Source organism: Mobula hypostoma, chromosome 18 (assembly GCF_963921235.1).
Source record: "Mobula hypostoma chromosome 18, sMobHyp1.1, whole genome shotgun sequence".
NCBI classification, from domain to species: Eukaryota; Metazoa; Chordata; class Chondrichthyes; order Myliobatiformes; family Myliobatidae; genus Mobula; species Mobula hypostoma.
Window position 1 is genome coordinate 58,835,146 of NC_086114.1, and position 17,424 is coordinate 58,852,569.

General features: G+C 45.5%; 1 protein-coding gene across 2 annotated transcripts in view; it reads left to right on the forward strand.

The window, feature by feature from the left end:
- Positions 1–3,008: 3,008 nt before the first annotated feature.
- Positions 3,009–17,424, forward strand: part of ca12 (carbonic anhydrase XII) — a 65,321-nt gene continuing 50,905 nt past the window's right edge. For both annotated transcript variants that reach the window (XM_063070254.1, XM_063070253.1), the window contains exons 1-2: positions 3,009–3,195; positions 3,690–3,710. In XM_063070254.1, coding sequence (XP_062926324.1) covers positions 3,135–3,195; positions 3,690–3,710 — 82 coding nt within the window. In that variant the 5' untranslated portion in view covers positions 3,009–3,134. The remainder of the gene's footprint in view (positions 3,196–3,689; positions 3,711–17,424) is intronic.

The window sequence follows — 17,424 nt, forward strand, 5'->3', positions numbered from 1 at the left end:
CTTGCTCAAGATTTGAGAAATACTGCAAATAAGCTTTGGAGAATCTAGACACCAGAGATTCTGCAGATGATGGAAATCTTGAGCAACACACATAAAATGCTGGAGGAACTCAAACAATCAGGTAGCATGTATGGAAGGGAATAAACAGTCAACATTTCAAGTTGAGGTCCTTCATCAAGATTGGGAAGGAAGGGGGAAGAGTAGGATCCCCCTACCAGAATAAAGAGGTGGGGGGAGGTGTAGAGGCAAGTAAGGGGGAAAGGTGACTGGGTGGGGGAGGGGATAGGTGGAAGATGTAAATGGTTGAAAAAGGAAACTGATAGGAGAAGACAATGGACCATAGAAGAAAGGGAAAGAAGAGATGAACAAGAGGGAGATGAGGAGAAGGGGTGAGAGGGTAACCAGAATGGGGGATGGGGAAAGTGCAAGGGAAAGAGGGGAAGTTGGATAATAGTTTTTCATGCTATCAAGTTGGAGACTATCCAGACAGACAGCTCCTCTAACCTGAGTTTGGGCTCATCTTACAGAAGAGGAGGCCAAGATAGCCACATGAGAATGGGAATTGAAATGGGTAGCCACAGAGAGACCCTGCCTTTTGTGACAGACAGTGCAAAGGTCCTCAACCCAGTGGTCCCCAAATCAATAGAGGGAAATAAATAACAACTGTTTATTCCCCTCCATAGAGGCTGGCTGACCAGTTGAGATCTTCAGCATTTTGTGTGGTTGGAGAATCTAAATTTGAAGCTGTGGGATTGTGAGACTTTCACTGGCACAGCTGGTCAGTCAGAGTTACCCAAGTTGCAGGTGCTATAAACTAGCAATTGAAAAAGCAAAGGTTATGCATGATAATCATAATACAAAATAGAAACAGAAAATGCAGGAAATCTCAGCAGGTAAGGCAGCATCTGTGAGGAGAGAAACAGTTAACATTTCAGGTCAGGGACACTTTGTCAGAATGAGAAGAGCAAGAAAGACAGGTTAGTTTTCTGCACCAGTGGAAATCATAGGTGTGTGTGTATATATATATTTCTTACAGAAACATCAGCATCATGCTGAGATATATATAAATATAAAATGTGTGTGTGTGTGTGTGTGTGTGTGTGTGTGTTAGTTAAACCAGGAGTTAAATGTAATTATTCGAGTTACACACTCCCACAAGATGGGTGTATTGTATGAAATGAGCTATTGTAAGGAATTAACTATGCTACAATGTCCAGGAATTTCCATATTAGGTATTCAGGTAAGAGTTGCCTACAGATACCATACAAAAGTCTTACACACACACACACACACACACACACACACACACACACACACAAATATAAAATGTGTGTGTGTGTGTGTTAGTTAAACCAGGAGTTAAATGTAATTATTCGAGTTACACACTCCCACAAGATGGGTATATTGTATGAAATGAGCTATTGTAAGGAATTAACTATGCTACAATGTCCAGGAATTTCCATATTAGGTATTCAGGTAAGAGTTGCCTACAGATACAATACAAAAGTCTTACACACACACACAGAGCCAGAGTGCCCAAAACTTTTGCACAGTACTACTTTTGTGAAGGTGGAGCAGAAAGCGAGTTTGTCAATCTGGCGGGAGCAAAGGATGTTGGAAATGGAGAGTGGCGGGAGGGGTGTGGGACCAGTGGCAGAGAAGGGCTACCGGGGCCGGGGCAGGGGTGGGGGCGGATGGCATAGGTACAGACACATCCAGCCCTGAGGCACCAGGCAAGGTCATTCGATTCCAAACTATTGGTTTATTCAATCACAAACAAGAGAAAATCTGCAGATGTTGGAAATCCAAGCAACACACAAAATACTGGAGGAACTCAGCAGGCCAGGCAGCATCCATGAAAAAGAGTACAGCCGACATTTCAGGCCAAGAACTTCCTGCTGAAAGTTCTCACCCTCTGCATGACACCTTGGCTGAACAGAGGAACACACAGCTCCAAAGAGGGCAATATGAGGTCATTCTTACCCTCGGCCATTAGGCTCTATGATGAGTTCACCTATAGCCGGGGAAGTGATGTCTAATATTTGCATATCTGTGCACACAATGCTACCGTGACAAGTGTAATTTTTTTGGGATCAATCTATACAATTATTACAGTACTGTGGGCAACTCGTTCTGAATACCTAATATGGAAATATTTGAAACTTGCTCTGACTCTCCAAGTCCATTATCAAAACCAGATTGTAAATTCATTTCCCAATGCCTACCCAAGTACAATTCAAACGGGTTGCTATAGACGCCGGTGCAGGCCACAGGGTTTGTGCTGGGACTGTCCCAGCACCAAAGGTGGAACATGCTGCTTTGCTTTCTATGTGGGGCTGGGCGACTCAAGTTCGATTCCGTCCCTGGTGGAGTTTGTATGTTCTCCCTGTGACAGCTCTGGGTTCCTCCCTCACCCCAACAAGGAATGTGGGCGGGCAGGTTAATTGGCCGCTGTAAATTACCCCTGGGGAGCAAGTGAGGGGAAGTTCATAGAACCCATTGACGGGAATGTGGGGAGAATAAGTTACAAGGTTGGTCATGAGCTAGCATTGTCTTGACGGGCCGAGTGGTGGGTGTAGAAATGGAGAGTGGGAGAGAGAAATAGGGAAGAAATCGAGACTTCCCGTTGTCTCCACACGGACAGCCGGGCGCGGTTTGTTTGACCGCGGGTCGTGTTTCCTCTGACTGACGGACAGCCACATCTCAAACCGTCCCGGACTGTAGACCAACAGAACACTTTGTTTAATAACTGCCCTTCCAGTATTCCTCGAGCCGACTCCAGAACCCGGTCTCGGCCCGGAGAATCGGTTTCGGAAAACTCTGACAGCCGCTGGGCGCTGGAACATCGCCCCTGTGGTCGCTCGTACTCCCTGATCACCTTGTGGTAGGGGAGGGGGGTGGAGAGAAAGAGGAGGGGTGGAGCGGAGCGAACAATAGTGGAGAGGGCTGAGTGAGGGAGGGAAGGAAAAAGTGAGGAGACGATAAATGTTCAGAGGGACCAGTTTAAGTCGGGGCGCAGGTTCCCTCCCGTCCGAGACGGGGCGGGGCGGAGCGGAGCCGAGGGCGGGTCACTCGCTTCAGTACTTGCACCGAAACTCTGCGAATCCCGACAGCGAGCAGTGGTGGCCACGGCAATGAGGCGGGGGGCTTTCCTTTTCCTCCTTCTCGGGATCAGCTCCCGGTGGGCGGGCGCAGGTGGGTCTTTGGCGATGTGGAAACCGGGGAAGTGTCCGCGGCTGGACGTCACTGGCTGGGGGGTGGGGGGACTGGGGGAGGAAGGGGACGGGGAGAGATGGTACGAGGGGACATGAGGGACAGGAGAGGGGACGGGGAGGGACAGTACGAGGGGACATGAGGGACAGGAGAGGGGACGGGAAGGGGGCAGAGGAGAAAGAGGGAGGGGAAGGGGAGAGATGGAAATAAGGGGAAGAATGAGGGCGAAATAGAAAATGTGAGGGGGAGAGGGGGTGGATAGAGATGGAGAGCGAGGAAAGGTGAGAGAAGGAGGGATATTGAGGGAAACGGGAGGAGGAAGAGAGGGAGGGGTGGTAGGAGAATGAGGGAGGGCGGAAGAGATGGAAGGAGGGAGGAAAAGGAAAGAATGAAGGGGGAAAGGAAGCAGCGCGTTCCTAGCCCGGGGCAGTACCAGACTTCATGGTCTGACCTGGCATTTATTTATTCTATTGCAGATACCACGTGGAGCTACAGCGGTAAGTGTTTTTAAACTTGTTTCCTCGCTGGAGGTTGCCCTAGAGCCAGGGTCGCAGCCCGGACAGGCCAGCGGGTGCCGGGAAAACCTGGGGGTGGCGTCTGGCAGCCCTGGGGACATTCGTCCTCTTATCTCCTTCACAACCCTCCGGGACCCAGCCGGAACAGTAAACACGGACACTGGCTGGGCCGTCGGGGAGAGGTGGAGTCGGTTCGTTAGTTCTTTCCTCGTTCCGTGACCATTGTAGGGAGAACAGGTTTTGCCTTTTCGTCAGCCCCAGCAACGCGTCGGCAGCCTTCTCCCGCCACAAAGCGACCTGACCTCCCGAATGTTTCCGGCTTTTCCCAAACTTCATTTCGCGTTGCTAAGGTTATTATTTTACAAAGGCTCCGAGAGCGGGGCACAGTTCCTCTCTTCTCCAGCGAGTGGGGGGAGTGGAACCAGCCCGCCTTTTTCCCCCATCACTCGGTTGGCCAAACCCGCGGTGCACGCACGCCGGCCGGCCAAGCTCCAATTTAAACCCGGGGTTAATCCGGACGAAGGGTCTCGACCTGAAACGTCGACTGTACCTCTTCCTAGAGATGCTGCCTGGCCTGCTGCGTTCACCAGCAACTTTGATGTGTGTTGCTCCAATTTAAACCGCGTTGACAAAGTGTGCTGCACGTGGGGTAATTTGCTGGAGCTTCCTGCCTTCCGATAATCACAGGCGTAGTTTCGGTGTGGAAGAATTGCTGTCTAGTTAGTAGGAGCATGAATTTCATAATCTGCAAATGTCAATGAGTGTGTAATTGACTGTGAGCTAGACAATTAACCCAAAAGTCATTCGATGATTAGCTATAATCCGTCACGCCTTGCTCCCGTTGTGTGTGCAAGACCGCTGTCTTCACCTGAACCTGACTGTGGTAGTTGTGGGGTTAATTTATTATTGCACCGTAGACCTATCTGGTCAATTACATCAAATCAAGTTTAATTGCCGTTCAAACCATACATGGATTCAGCCAAACGAGACGTTGTTCCTCCAGGGCCGATATGCAGGAACATACACACCCATTCAAAATAACGAGAAAGGAAAACTTCTTGGAGCGACGGTGGATGAGAGGTGATCTGACAGACGCGTATAAGATGATGAGAGGCATTGACCATGTGGATAGTCAGAGGCTTTTTCCCCGGGGCTGAACTGGCTAACACGAGGAGACATAGTTTTAAGGTGCTTGGAAGCAGGTACGGAGGGGATGTCAGGGGCGAGTTTTTCACATAGAGAGTGGTGTGTGCTTGGAATGCACTGCCGGCGGCGGATGCAATCGGGCTTTTAGGAGACAGTTGAATAGGTACGTAGAGCTTAGAAAATAGAGAGCCATGCGTAGTGTAACTCTAGGCAGTTTCTAGAGCAGGTTACGTGGTCAGCACAACATTGTGGGCCGAAGGGCCTGTAAAGTGTTGTAGATGTCTGTCTAACATAGTCACGTAAGAAAACAAGTTTTTAAGATATTAGAACCACTCAACATTTTATTCCCCTCCCCTAATTTCTGGTACCCTTCCTGCTTTTTCTCTCTTGTATCCACCTGTACTCTTGTTTGACTATTTTACCACGTTCAGTACGTAATTAACTTTCCGGTGGATCCTGGGAATCCGGGGCACCCGGAGAAACCCACTCAGCCAGTGCCGGAGGTCGGAATCGAACTGGGGTTGCCGGAGCTGCCAGCCAGCAGCACCACCTGCTGCACTGGAAGTGGGATGGGCAGATCTGGAGCAGTGATAACCATCAGACTGGCTCACCTGTACACGTGGCGGCTCTCTGATGTGACTAGGATGAAGTCAATTTACCAGAGTTAGAGTCCTATAGAAGTACAGCACAGAACAGGCCCTTCGGCCCATCTAGTCCATGCCAACACTGCCTACTCCCATCTACCTGCACTGGGATGATAGCCCTCCACACCCCTACTATCCATGTACCTATCCAAACTTCTCATAAGCGATGAAGTTCAGTTAAGTGACTTGGTGTTAGTTAGTGGCAGTCCACCACCCTGGCCTTGAGAAACTAAGGAACTAGGCCAGAACTACTGGGAATATGTCTATGAAGGTTCTCAGTCATCCAGGTCATTGTATATCAGGCAGTAGTAAGTCAAGGCAAGTGGACTTGCTGTGTTGTCCAGAAGAGGTTTTGCCACTCTTCCTCTTGGCAAAACAGATCCATTTCACTACTGATGTCTTAATAGAGAGAAAGAACCAAATACAACAGGGTCTTGCTGCACAACCACCGGCCACCATGGCTGGTTTTGTTGAACATGCTCAACCAGCTCAACGTACCAGAGAGGTAAGGAAGGACAAAGGAACGAGTTAATCATTTTAGCAACTAGAACCAGCAATAACAGGAAGATAGAAGAATTAACCCAGAGGCAGAAGGAAGATGGTGGGGCAACAAATGATGACAAGGATAAGTGGATAATGAACCTGCCTGATGGAGAACCAGAGACTGAAGTCCTTGCAAAAGGGTTAAACTTTGCTGTCACCCCAGTGGTGGACCCCATCCCAGCCACTGTATCATCTATCCGCAGTAGAAGCAGAACAACTTGGGGTGAAAGTCTCTGCTGCCTTGGCCAAAGCACCTCCATCCAACCTCAGCTGATGAGAGGAGGGCACTGATACTGCTCAAAAAGGACTGCAATATCACCATCTTACGACAAAGGTAGGTGTACTGTTGTTCTCAACACAGATCACCATGACAAAGTATACAGGCTTCTTAATGTAGTACTTAATGGGGATCCTACCAGCAGCTACAAGAAGATCATGGACTGTTTGCAACATTTAGAGAAAAACAACATCATTGATCAGGACCTATATCACCACCTCTATCTAGGAGAAGCCATCCCATCCTTGTACGGACTCCCCAAGATCTACAAGCAGAGAGTCCCTCTCAGACCGTTGTGATATTTCAGTTACTTACAACATTGCGAAACATCTTACCACATTCGCACTCCTTTGGCTGGCAACACTGCACACCACATCCAAGATTCCAACTTTGTTGAGAAAGTTCAGCACCTGAAGCTGAATACGGACAAGACCATGGTGTCAAATGATGTTACATCTTTGTTCACATCTGTGCCCACTTCAGAAATTATCAAGACAGTAAGAAAATGACAATGTCAGGGTAGTACCTTGGGCAGTAGAACCACACTTGACTCCAATCAGGTATGTACTCTACTCAACCTTTGTCTCAACACTACCTATTTCAAATACAAACAGGTCTTCTACAGGCAGAAACATGACTGTGCCATGGGCTCACTGGTGCCTCCTATTGTAGCCAACTTGTTCATGGAAGAAGTAGAAAGGACAGCCTTGAACACCTTCCATGGAACATCACCCAGTCATTGGTTCAGGTGTATGGATGACAACTGGGTCAAGATCAAAACCCATGAGGTGCAAGCCTTCACAGAATCCATCAACTGGGTGGATAACAACATCAAATTTACATGAGGTGTGAAGAACAATAGATTGGCCTTTTTAGACTGTGCAGTTCTTATCAAAGACATCTTGTTATTGAAGTTTACAGGAAACCAACCCACGCAGATCAGTATCTATGGTTTGACTCTTATCACCTGTTAGAACACATGCTGGGGGTCATCACTGCACCAACAATGTGCCCACAAACATTACAGCTTAAGACAAGGGGCACAAGAATTTGAAAGAAATGTTGAAAGCTTGCAGCTACCCTGAATGGGCCTTCATCAAGACAGCAACAAAAACCTGCAGGGACATCAACCGAACCGACAGAGATGAGGAGCAAAGCAGACAGAAAAACAGTCATCCCATATGTAGCTGGAGTTTCAGAGAAACTCAGAAGGATTTTCAACAAACAGAATCCCTGTGTTTTTGAGACCTTCAAACACTCTCAGACAGAAACTCCTCCACCCAAGGATCCAACATCCAAACACAAACAGAGCAACATTGTACATGGTAACCAATGCAATGAGATCAACACAGATCTGTGTATCAGCAAGACAATACAACCACTTCATAAATGGACTGTTCAACATGGGAGGGCTAACATCTCAGGTCAAGACTTGGCTGTATATCTACACCTAAAGAACAAGAGACACTACTTTGATAACAATGTGCACATTTTGGATAGGGAGAACAGGTGATTTTGAAAGAGGGGATAAATACCCTCTCCCCCCTCTCCCCGAGTTGGGAAACAAAACTGCGACTAGTTCTTTATCAACTGAAAACTAAATTGCCCCAGAAAAAGTTTCTGTCTGAGTGTCTTTGAAGGTTTGAAAACACGGATTTGGTGTTTGTTGAAAACCCTTCTGAGATTTTAAATAATGAAAGACAATATTGTGAATTAAAGTCCCATAAACGGGACCTTTTCAGAATGGCAGGCGGTGACGAGTGGGGTACCGCAAGGCTCAGTGCTGGGACCCCAGTTGCTTACAATATATATTAATGACTTGGATGAGGGAATTAAATGCAACGTCTCTAAGTTTGTGGATGACACGAAGCTGGGTGGCAGTGTTAGCTGTGAGGAGGATGCTAAGAGGATGCAGGGTGACTTGGATAGGTTGGGTGAGTGGGCAAATTCATGGCAGATGCAATTTAATGTGGATAAATGTGAAGTTATCCACTTTGGTGGCAAAAATAGGAAAACAGATTATTATCTGAATGGTGGCCGATTAGGAAAAGGGGAGGTGCAACGAGACCTGGGTGTCATTATACACCAGTCATTGAAAGTGGGCATGCAGGTACAGCAGGTGGTGAAAAAGGCGAATGGTATGCTGGCATTTATAGCGAGAGGATTCGAGTACAGGAGCAGGGAGGTACTACTGCAGTTGTACAAGGCCTTGGTGAGACCACACCTGGAGTATTGTGTGCAGTTTTGGTCCCCTAATCTGAGAAAAGACATCCTTGCCTTAGAGGGAGTACAAAGAAGGTTCACCAGATTGATTCCTGGGATGGCAGGACTTTCATATGAAGAAAGACTAGATGAACTGGGCTTGTACTCGTTGGCATTTTGAAGATTGAGGGGGGATCTGATTGAAACGTATAAGATCCTAAAGGGATTGGACAGGCTAGATGCAGGAAGATTGTTCCCGATGTTGGGGAAGTCCAGAACGAGGGGCCACAGTTTGAGGATAGAGGGGAAGCCTTTTAGGACCGACATTAGGAAAAACTTCTTCACACAGAGAGTGGTGAATCTGTGGAATTCTCTGCCACAGGAAACAGTTGAGGCCAGTTCATTGGCTATATTTAAGAGGGAGTTAGATATGGCCCTTGTGGCTACGGGGGTCAGGGGGTATGGAGGGAAGGCTGGGGCGGGGTTCTGAGTTGGAGGATCAGCCATGATCATAATAAATGGCGGTGCAGGCTCGAAGGGCCGAATGGCCTACTCCTGCACCTATTTTCTATGTTTCTATAACATAATAAAGTTTTTAAATGTAAACTCTCAGCCCCTAAAGCTGGTAGTGCAGCCTGCATTTGCTTTCTTTCAGCCTCGTGTGCTTCACATAGTAAAATGTGTTCAACTGTTTCATAATGATGACAACACATACACACCCCAGAGAGATGTTTTCCAAGAAGATATCAGGAATGATTAAGCATAGGATGCCCAATTCTAAGTTGAGTCAATAATTCCTTCCTTTCTTGTCTTGTCCCCTTCTCCCATCAATCCAACGATTTTATGTATTCTGGAAAGGTGTCTCTCCTATGCTCATTATCCCACAGGCCTTGCTATAAACCCCCAATTCTTACCCCCACCAACGACTTAGCTTCTGCTTTGCTAAGTGGAAGGTCTCTGTCACAGATGAACTTTTAACAGATTTTTTTGGCCAATCAACCCACTCAATCCCCTTAACACCTCTATGTGCAGGGATTCATAAGAAGAGGACATGTTGACTAATACTTTGAATATTAAATAATTTGAAGAACTTCCAGCAGTAAGTCAGCCCTACTGCGAGAACAACCTGTTTTAAGACTAGTCAAAACCGAAAGAGAATATGAACAAATTCTAACTTTGCAAGGACAGATTTCCTCCACCCACTGTAAGCCCACAAAATGATGGCAACCAGTTCTGCAGTATACGCTGATAAATAGTTAGTAAGACGTTTCTTTATTGTTATCTGTAATTCAGGCACAAAAATAGCCACACCAACATTTCCCACTAAATTATCTTTTGATCCATCTGTAAAAATGGTTAACTTTTCACAATAATTCTCTTTAACGTACTAGTGAACCAACAGACATATCAGAATCCTTGGATTTCATTAAATCATGAAACCTAAAATCAACTAAAGCTGTTGAAAAAAACCATGGTAAGGTAAGCTACAGTGGGACCAATTACATAATCCAGCCAACCCATATTCCTAGCGTGATGAGAACCCAGCCACACAAAACTAAAAACACTCTTCTTGTGATGTTCCCAACAGTCTTCCAAAACACTTTTAACGGGGTGATCATTCCTCTGCCCTCTCAAGTTAACAACAACTTCATCCTCTGCAACTGTAAGGGTAATTGTCCCACTTCAAACAGTGAAGCTGAAATAGGAGATGACCTTACTGCACCACAACACAGTTTTAAAGCCTGGGCTTGTATCACATCCAAACATTTTAAGTTTGAAGATGAAGCTGATCCATAAGCCACACAGCCATAATCAAGTACTGATCTAATTAAACAAATACATAAAGTCAACAGAGATTTTCATGTAGCACCCAAGAATATCCACGTAGACACCCAAGGATATTTAATGTCCCTTTACATTTGTCAATTATCTTACTGATATGGTGCTTCCATGTCCACTTATTGTCCAGCCACATGCCAAGAAATCTTACCACTGACACTTAAAGAGTTTGACTACATAATTTCAAATTGAGTGCAGGTCTCTTGATCCTCTTTGTAATATATAAAAGGCCACATTGGGAGCACCGGACGCAGTATATCACCCCAGCCGACTCACAGGTGAAGTGTCGCCTCACCTGGAAGGACTGTTTGGGACCCTGAATAGTGGTAAGGGAGGAAGTGTAAGGGCATGTGTAACACTTGTGCCGCTTACATGGATAAGTGCCAGGAGGGAGATCAGTGGGGAGGGATGGGGGGGACGAATGGACAAGGGATATACTGCGTCCGGTGCTCCCGATGTGGCCTTTTATGTATTGGCGAGACCAGACGCAGACTGGGAGACCGCTTTGCTGAACACCTATGCTCTGTCCGCCAGAGAAAGCAGGATCCCAGTGGCCACACATTTTAATTCCACATCCCATTCCCATTCTGACATGTCTATCCACAGCCTCCTCTGCTGTAAAGATGAGGCCACACTCAGGTTGGAGGAACAACACCTTATATTCCGTCTGGGTAGCCTCCAACCTGATGGCATGAACATCGACTTCTCTAACTTCTGCTAATGCCCCACCTCCCCCTCGTACCCCATCTGTTACTTACTTTTATACACACATTCTTTCTCTCACTCTCCTTTTTCTCCCTCTGTCCCTCTGAATATACCCCTTGCCCATCCTCTGGGTTCCCCCCCCCCCTTGTCTTTCTTCCGGGACCTCCTGTCCCATGATCCTCTCCTATCCCTTTTGCCAATCACCTGTCCAGCTCTTGGCTCCATCCCTCCCCCTCCTGTCTTCTCCTATCATTTTGGATCTCCCCCTCCCCCTCCAACTTTCAAATCTCTTACTCACTCTTCCTTCAGTTAGTCCTGACGAAGGGTCTCGGCCTGAAACGTCGACTGCACCTCTTCCTAGAGATGCTGCCTGGCCTGCTGCGTTCACCAGCAACTTTGATGTGTGTTGCTTGAATTTCCAGCATCTGCAGAATTCCTGTTGTTTGCACTCTATTACCATATGTTCCGTAAGTTTACACACATGGTGTGTTAATGATATTGGTCTATAACTAGAAGGATCTGACGGGTTTCCCAGGTTTTAGAATAGGCACTACTACTGCCATTTTCCATGAGGTGGGAAGATGGCCTAAACTCCAAATATAGAACATAGAATAGTACAGCACAGTACAGGCCCTTCGGCCCACAATGTGCCGACCCTCGAACCCTGCCTCCCATATAAGCCCTTAAATTCCTCCATATACCTGTCTAGTAGTCTCTTAAACTTCACTAGTGTATCTGCCTCCACCACTGACTCAGGCAGTGCATTCCACGCACCAACCACTCTCTGAGTAAAAAACCTTCCTTTAATATCCCCCTTGAACTTCCCACCCCTTACCTTAAAGCCATGTCCTCTTGTATTGAGCAGTGGTGCCCTGGGGAAGAGGCGCTGGCTATCCATTCTATCTATTCCTCTCATTATCTTGTACACCTCTATCATGTCTCCTCTCATCCTCCTTCTCTCCAAAGAGTAAAGCCCTAGCTCCCTTAATCTCTGATCATAATGCATGCTTTCTAAACCAGGCAGCATCCTGGTAAATCTCCTCTGTACCCTTTCCAATGCTTCCACATCCTTCCTATACTGAGGTGACCAGAACTGGACACAGTACTCCAAGTGTGGCCTAACCAGAGTTTTATAGAGCTGCATCATTACATTGCGACTCTTAAACTCTATCCCTCAACTTATGAAAGCTAACACCCCATAAGCTTTCTTAACTACCCTATCCACCCGTGAGGCAACTTTCAGGGATCTGTGGACATGTACCCCGAGATCCCTCTGCTCCTCCACACTACCAAGTATCCTGCCATTTACTTTGTACTCTGCCTTGGAGTTTGTCCTTCCAACGTGTACCACCTCACACTTCTCCGGGTTGAACTCCATCTGCTACTTCTCAGCCCACTTCGAGGTATCGATGTCTCTCTGCAATCTTTGACAATCCTCTACACTATCTACAACACCACCAACCTTTGTGTTGTCTGCAAACTTGCCAACCCACCCTTCTACCCCAACATCCAGGTCGTTAATAAAAATCACGAAAAATAGAGGTCCCAGAACAGATCCTAGTGGGACACCACTAGTCACAATCCTCCAATCTGAACGTACTCCCTCCACCACGACCCTCTGCCTTCTGCAGGCAAGCCGATTCTGAATCCACCTGGCCAAACTTCCCTGGATCCCATGCCTTCTAACTTTCTGAATAAGCCTACCGTGTGGAACCTTGTCAAATGCCTTACTAAAATCCATATAGATCACATCCACCGCACGACCCTCACCTATATGCCTGGTTACCTCCTCAAAGAACTCTATCAGGCTTGTTAGACACGATCTTCCCTTCACAAAGCAATGCTGACTGTCCCTGATCAGACCATGATTCTCTAAATGTCTATAGATCCTATCTCTAAGAATCTTTTCCAACAGCTTTCCCACCACAGACGTAAGGCTCACTGGTCTATAATTACCCAGATTATCCCTACTACCTTTTTTGAACAAGGGGACAACATTTGCCTCCCTCCCATCCTCCGGTACCATTCCTGTGGACAACGAGGACATAAAGATCCTAGCCAGAGGCTCAGCAATCTCTTCTCTCGCCTCGTGGAGCAGCCTGGGGAATATTCCGTCAGGTCCCCGGGACTTATCTGTCTTAATGTATTTTAACAACTCCAACACCTCCTCTTCCTTAATATCAATATGCTCCAAAACATCAACCTCACTCATATTGTCCTCACCATCATCAAGTTCCCTCTCATTGGTGAATACCGAAGAGAAGTATTCATTGAGGACCTCGCTCACTTCCACAGCCTCCAGGCACATCTTCCCACCTTTATCTCTAATCGGTCCTACCTTCACTCCTGTCATCCTTTTTTTCTTCACATAATAGAAGAATGCCTTGGGGTTTTCCTTTACCCTGCTCGCCAAGGCCTTCTCATGCCCCCTTCTTGCTCTTCTCAGCCCCTTCTTGAGCTCCTTTCTTGCTTCCCTATATTCCTCAATAGACCCATCTGATCCTTGCTTCCTAAACCTCATGTATGCTGCCTTCTTCCACCTGACTAGATTTTCCACCTCACTTGTCACCCATGGTTCCTTCACCCTACCATTCTTTATCTTCCTCACCGGGACAAATTTATCCCTTACATCCCGCAAGAGATCTCTAAACATTGACCACATGTCCATAGTACATTTCCCTGCAAAAACATCATCCCAATTCACACCCGCAAGTTCTAGCCTTATAGCCTCATAATTTGCCTTTCCCCAGTTAAAAATTTTCCTGTCCTCTCTGATTCTATCCTTTTCCATGATAACGCTAAAGGCCAGGGAGCGGTGGTCACTGATCCCCAGATGCTCACCCACTGAGAGGTCTGTGACCTGACCCGGTTCATTACCTAGTACTAGATCTAGTATGGCATTCCCCCTTGTGGGCCTGTCCACATACTGTGACAGGAATCCATCCTGGACACACTTAATAAACTCTGCCCCATCTAAACCCTTATGATTTAAACATTTTAACATTATCTTAAGGGAGTTGTCAGCCATATGTTTAAAAATACAATAATACATATCATCCTTTCCTGGAGCCATCTGACCTGTACTGTTAATAGCTTTCATAAATTCAGACAAAGAAAACTCTATGTCACTAATACTATCAATGGTCTAGCTAGCTTCCAACACATCAGGGTATTCACCTAGAAACTCATCCCTACATTGTTTAGTCTCTTCACTTAAGTTATCTTGATTATGAATTGCAGCAAATGACCGAACCAGTAACTCAACCTTCTGTTTCAGTAACAATTGTATTGCCTTCTTCCGTCAATACTGCAATGTTATTAGCCCTATGAATCCCCCCCCCCCAGTTTTTAATCATTCCCCAAACATCTTCAAGTTTAATACCCCTTCCAATACTATCACAATATGACCTCCAGTAAACCTTTTTCGCAGCCTTCACTACTTTCCTCACCATGGCCTGTGTCCTTTTATACCCAATAAGGTCACTCGGAGAGTGATGCTTCTTAACTTTCCTGAAGACCTTATTTCTCTCCTTAATTGCCTCTGCACACTCCTCAGTCCTCCATGGTACAGCCTCTCTTCTATTATAATGCCCTTTTTAATAGGAATCACTTCCACCACAGTTTGATGAATAATGTGACATAACCTTTCATTGCAGATTCCGCATCACCCTCAACATTCAGCCCTGATAGACATTCATCACATAAAACCTTAAACCTCTCCCAATATGTTTTACTAAAATTCCACCTTCTAAAAGTGGCCCCCTGTCCCCTATATAAATGCAAACTCAAGCTTATAAATATAGGAAAATGATCACTTCCCAGCGTTTCATCTCCCATGACATCCCACTCACTCCAGCCAGAAGGTTTGAAACTAAAGTTAATCTATAGCAGTTTCAGAACTATTATAAACATTAAATTTCATACCCTTCCCATCAAGATGTGAAACATCTAAAAATTCTACAATTAAACCATTACCATCATATTGCGAACAACCCCACAGTGAACTATGTGCATTAAAATCCCCACACCATACAACCCTTAGTGAGCTAGAACTACATATACTTTCCAGCAAATCAATCGAGAGCTTTCCACGATGGTCATAAAAATTTACCATTTTAATACCCCTACCTATTGAATCAAATACTTCTGCTACGAGTGCCTCACATATTTCATTCACATCCACAACTCTATGTCCCATCCCTTTCCTTATAAAATTTGTAACACCACCCCTCTACCAACTAATCTATCACGCCTAATTACAGCATAATCCTGCAAAGAAAAACTTAAATGTGGTAACAACCAGGTTTCCTGAATACATATAATATCAGGTGGATTTGATAAATCAGAAACAAACTTCTTAAAGTCTTTGGGAATCAGGCTTCTCGCATTCCACTTCAATATTCTTATGCCCATTATGTACCTTCACAAGGAGACTGAAATATAGAAACTTCACCCATTAGAGCTTCGTTCACAGCTTCCTACATAACACCTGTTATACCCAGATACTTTTCAGCAGCTTTCACAGTATTTTTAATTGCCTCAGTATGACTAGATGTCTGAGCATCTGAGCAATTCAGCACATCCGCTATGAACATCTCAAACTGCATTTTATCAACTAGTAAAGTATCTTTACTAAGAAAAGTATGATGCTAACATATAGCCTCTGATTTCACAGTCTGTTCTCTGACTGATAATCCTTCATCAATGTTTGGTTTAATTTTCTGCACAACCTCTGCTTAAGACACACCTAGTTGTACTTTAACCTTTTGAACTTCAGCTGCCTTCTTAAGCATTCACATCCTCTATAAGCTGCACCATGTTCTCCTCCGCAATTAGAACAATTAAACTTTACACCTTCACAATCTTCATATTGTTCCCCACCACACTTACTACATCTTAGTTTCCCATGACATACTGCTGCAACATGCCCAAACCTCTGACATTTGTAACATCTAAGCAGGGATGGAGTGTAAACTCGAACACAATAACTAATATACCTCAAACTAACTTTATCAGGGAGCTTCACTTCATCAAAACATATCAATATATAAACTATCCACCTTTTCCCCATTTCTGACTACTTGCAACCTTTGTACCTCCTTAACCTTGCCTCCCAACAGATGAGATTTAATATCTTCTATTGAAACCTCCACCGGAACACCTGTTATAACACCCCTAACACCTCAACATCATTAGGCAACATAGACATTATCTTTTTGCCATATGAAGTCTTCAAACGTAATGCCTTCTCACACTGCTTTTTATCCTTACACACAGTTAACACCTTCCCTCCTCTTAAAGTACAAGCACAATCTATATACCCCATGGCCGTTTTTAGTTCTGTAGTTAATTTAATGGGATTGACGGAGGGCAGCTGTTCCGGTTCAAATTTTTAAAAATACCTTGGTCTCCTTTCTTTTTTTCCAAAATATCCATCCCCTCCTCTCCATCACTTGAAATCATTCCAATATTATGTTTCTTTTTCAATTTTCCAGATCTGGATTCAACTTCCTTCCAGCCTCCTCCTGCCTTCACCCGAACCCTCCATTGGCGGTTCCTTTTCCAGATCCACCCCCCCACGTGAACCTGCACTATTTCCCAAGATCCCACACCATTCACAGCCAATGCCACCAACTACCACTCCTCGAGCCAGCCCCCAAGTCCTTTTTCCCTCTCTGAACCCAACCCAGATGGCCCTTCCAGATTGAGGGGGGTTTTCACTGCAATCAATTTAAAAACTGATAACCAAAGAGGCCATCTTTGTCAAACTGGAAAACCCATCCCTGAACAGAGGGGGTGGGTACGACACCACCTATCAGCTAAGTACAATGCAGTCCTAACATTTCTACCTCGGAGTCTCCACAACATTTCACATCTCCGTTCATGCAAAGATGTCTAATGACCTTTTCATTACCTCTATGACTCTTAATGACCCTCATGTGATTGCTAGACATTTAAACAACGCAGTTTATCAGCTGGAAAACTACCCACCATAGATCAGAATTGAAGAAGCCTCTCAGATGAGTGGTGAAACATCTTCTAGACAACACAGGAAGCCCAGTTACCTTGACTGCTTGAATTACTGGGAACTTTAAGAAAGGCCGTAGATAAGGGCAGTGTCATTTCTTAACCCACTGCAGTGGCAGTTTGAGTCATTACTCCTAAAGATTGTTGGATTCAAATGTAGAGTGTAGCTGCCTCAGGCAGATCTGCAGAATTTCAGGTAGGAGTAAAGAACAGATGATAAGCAGCTCGAACTAAACGTTTAATTTTAAATTGCAGATAACTTCAGGTAAGAGAAGTCTTTGATTGCATGAGGCCAGGGCTGCCATGACGATAA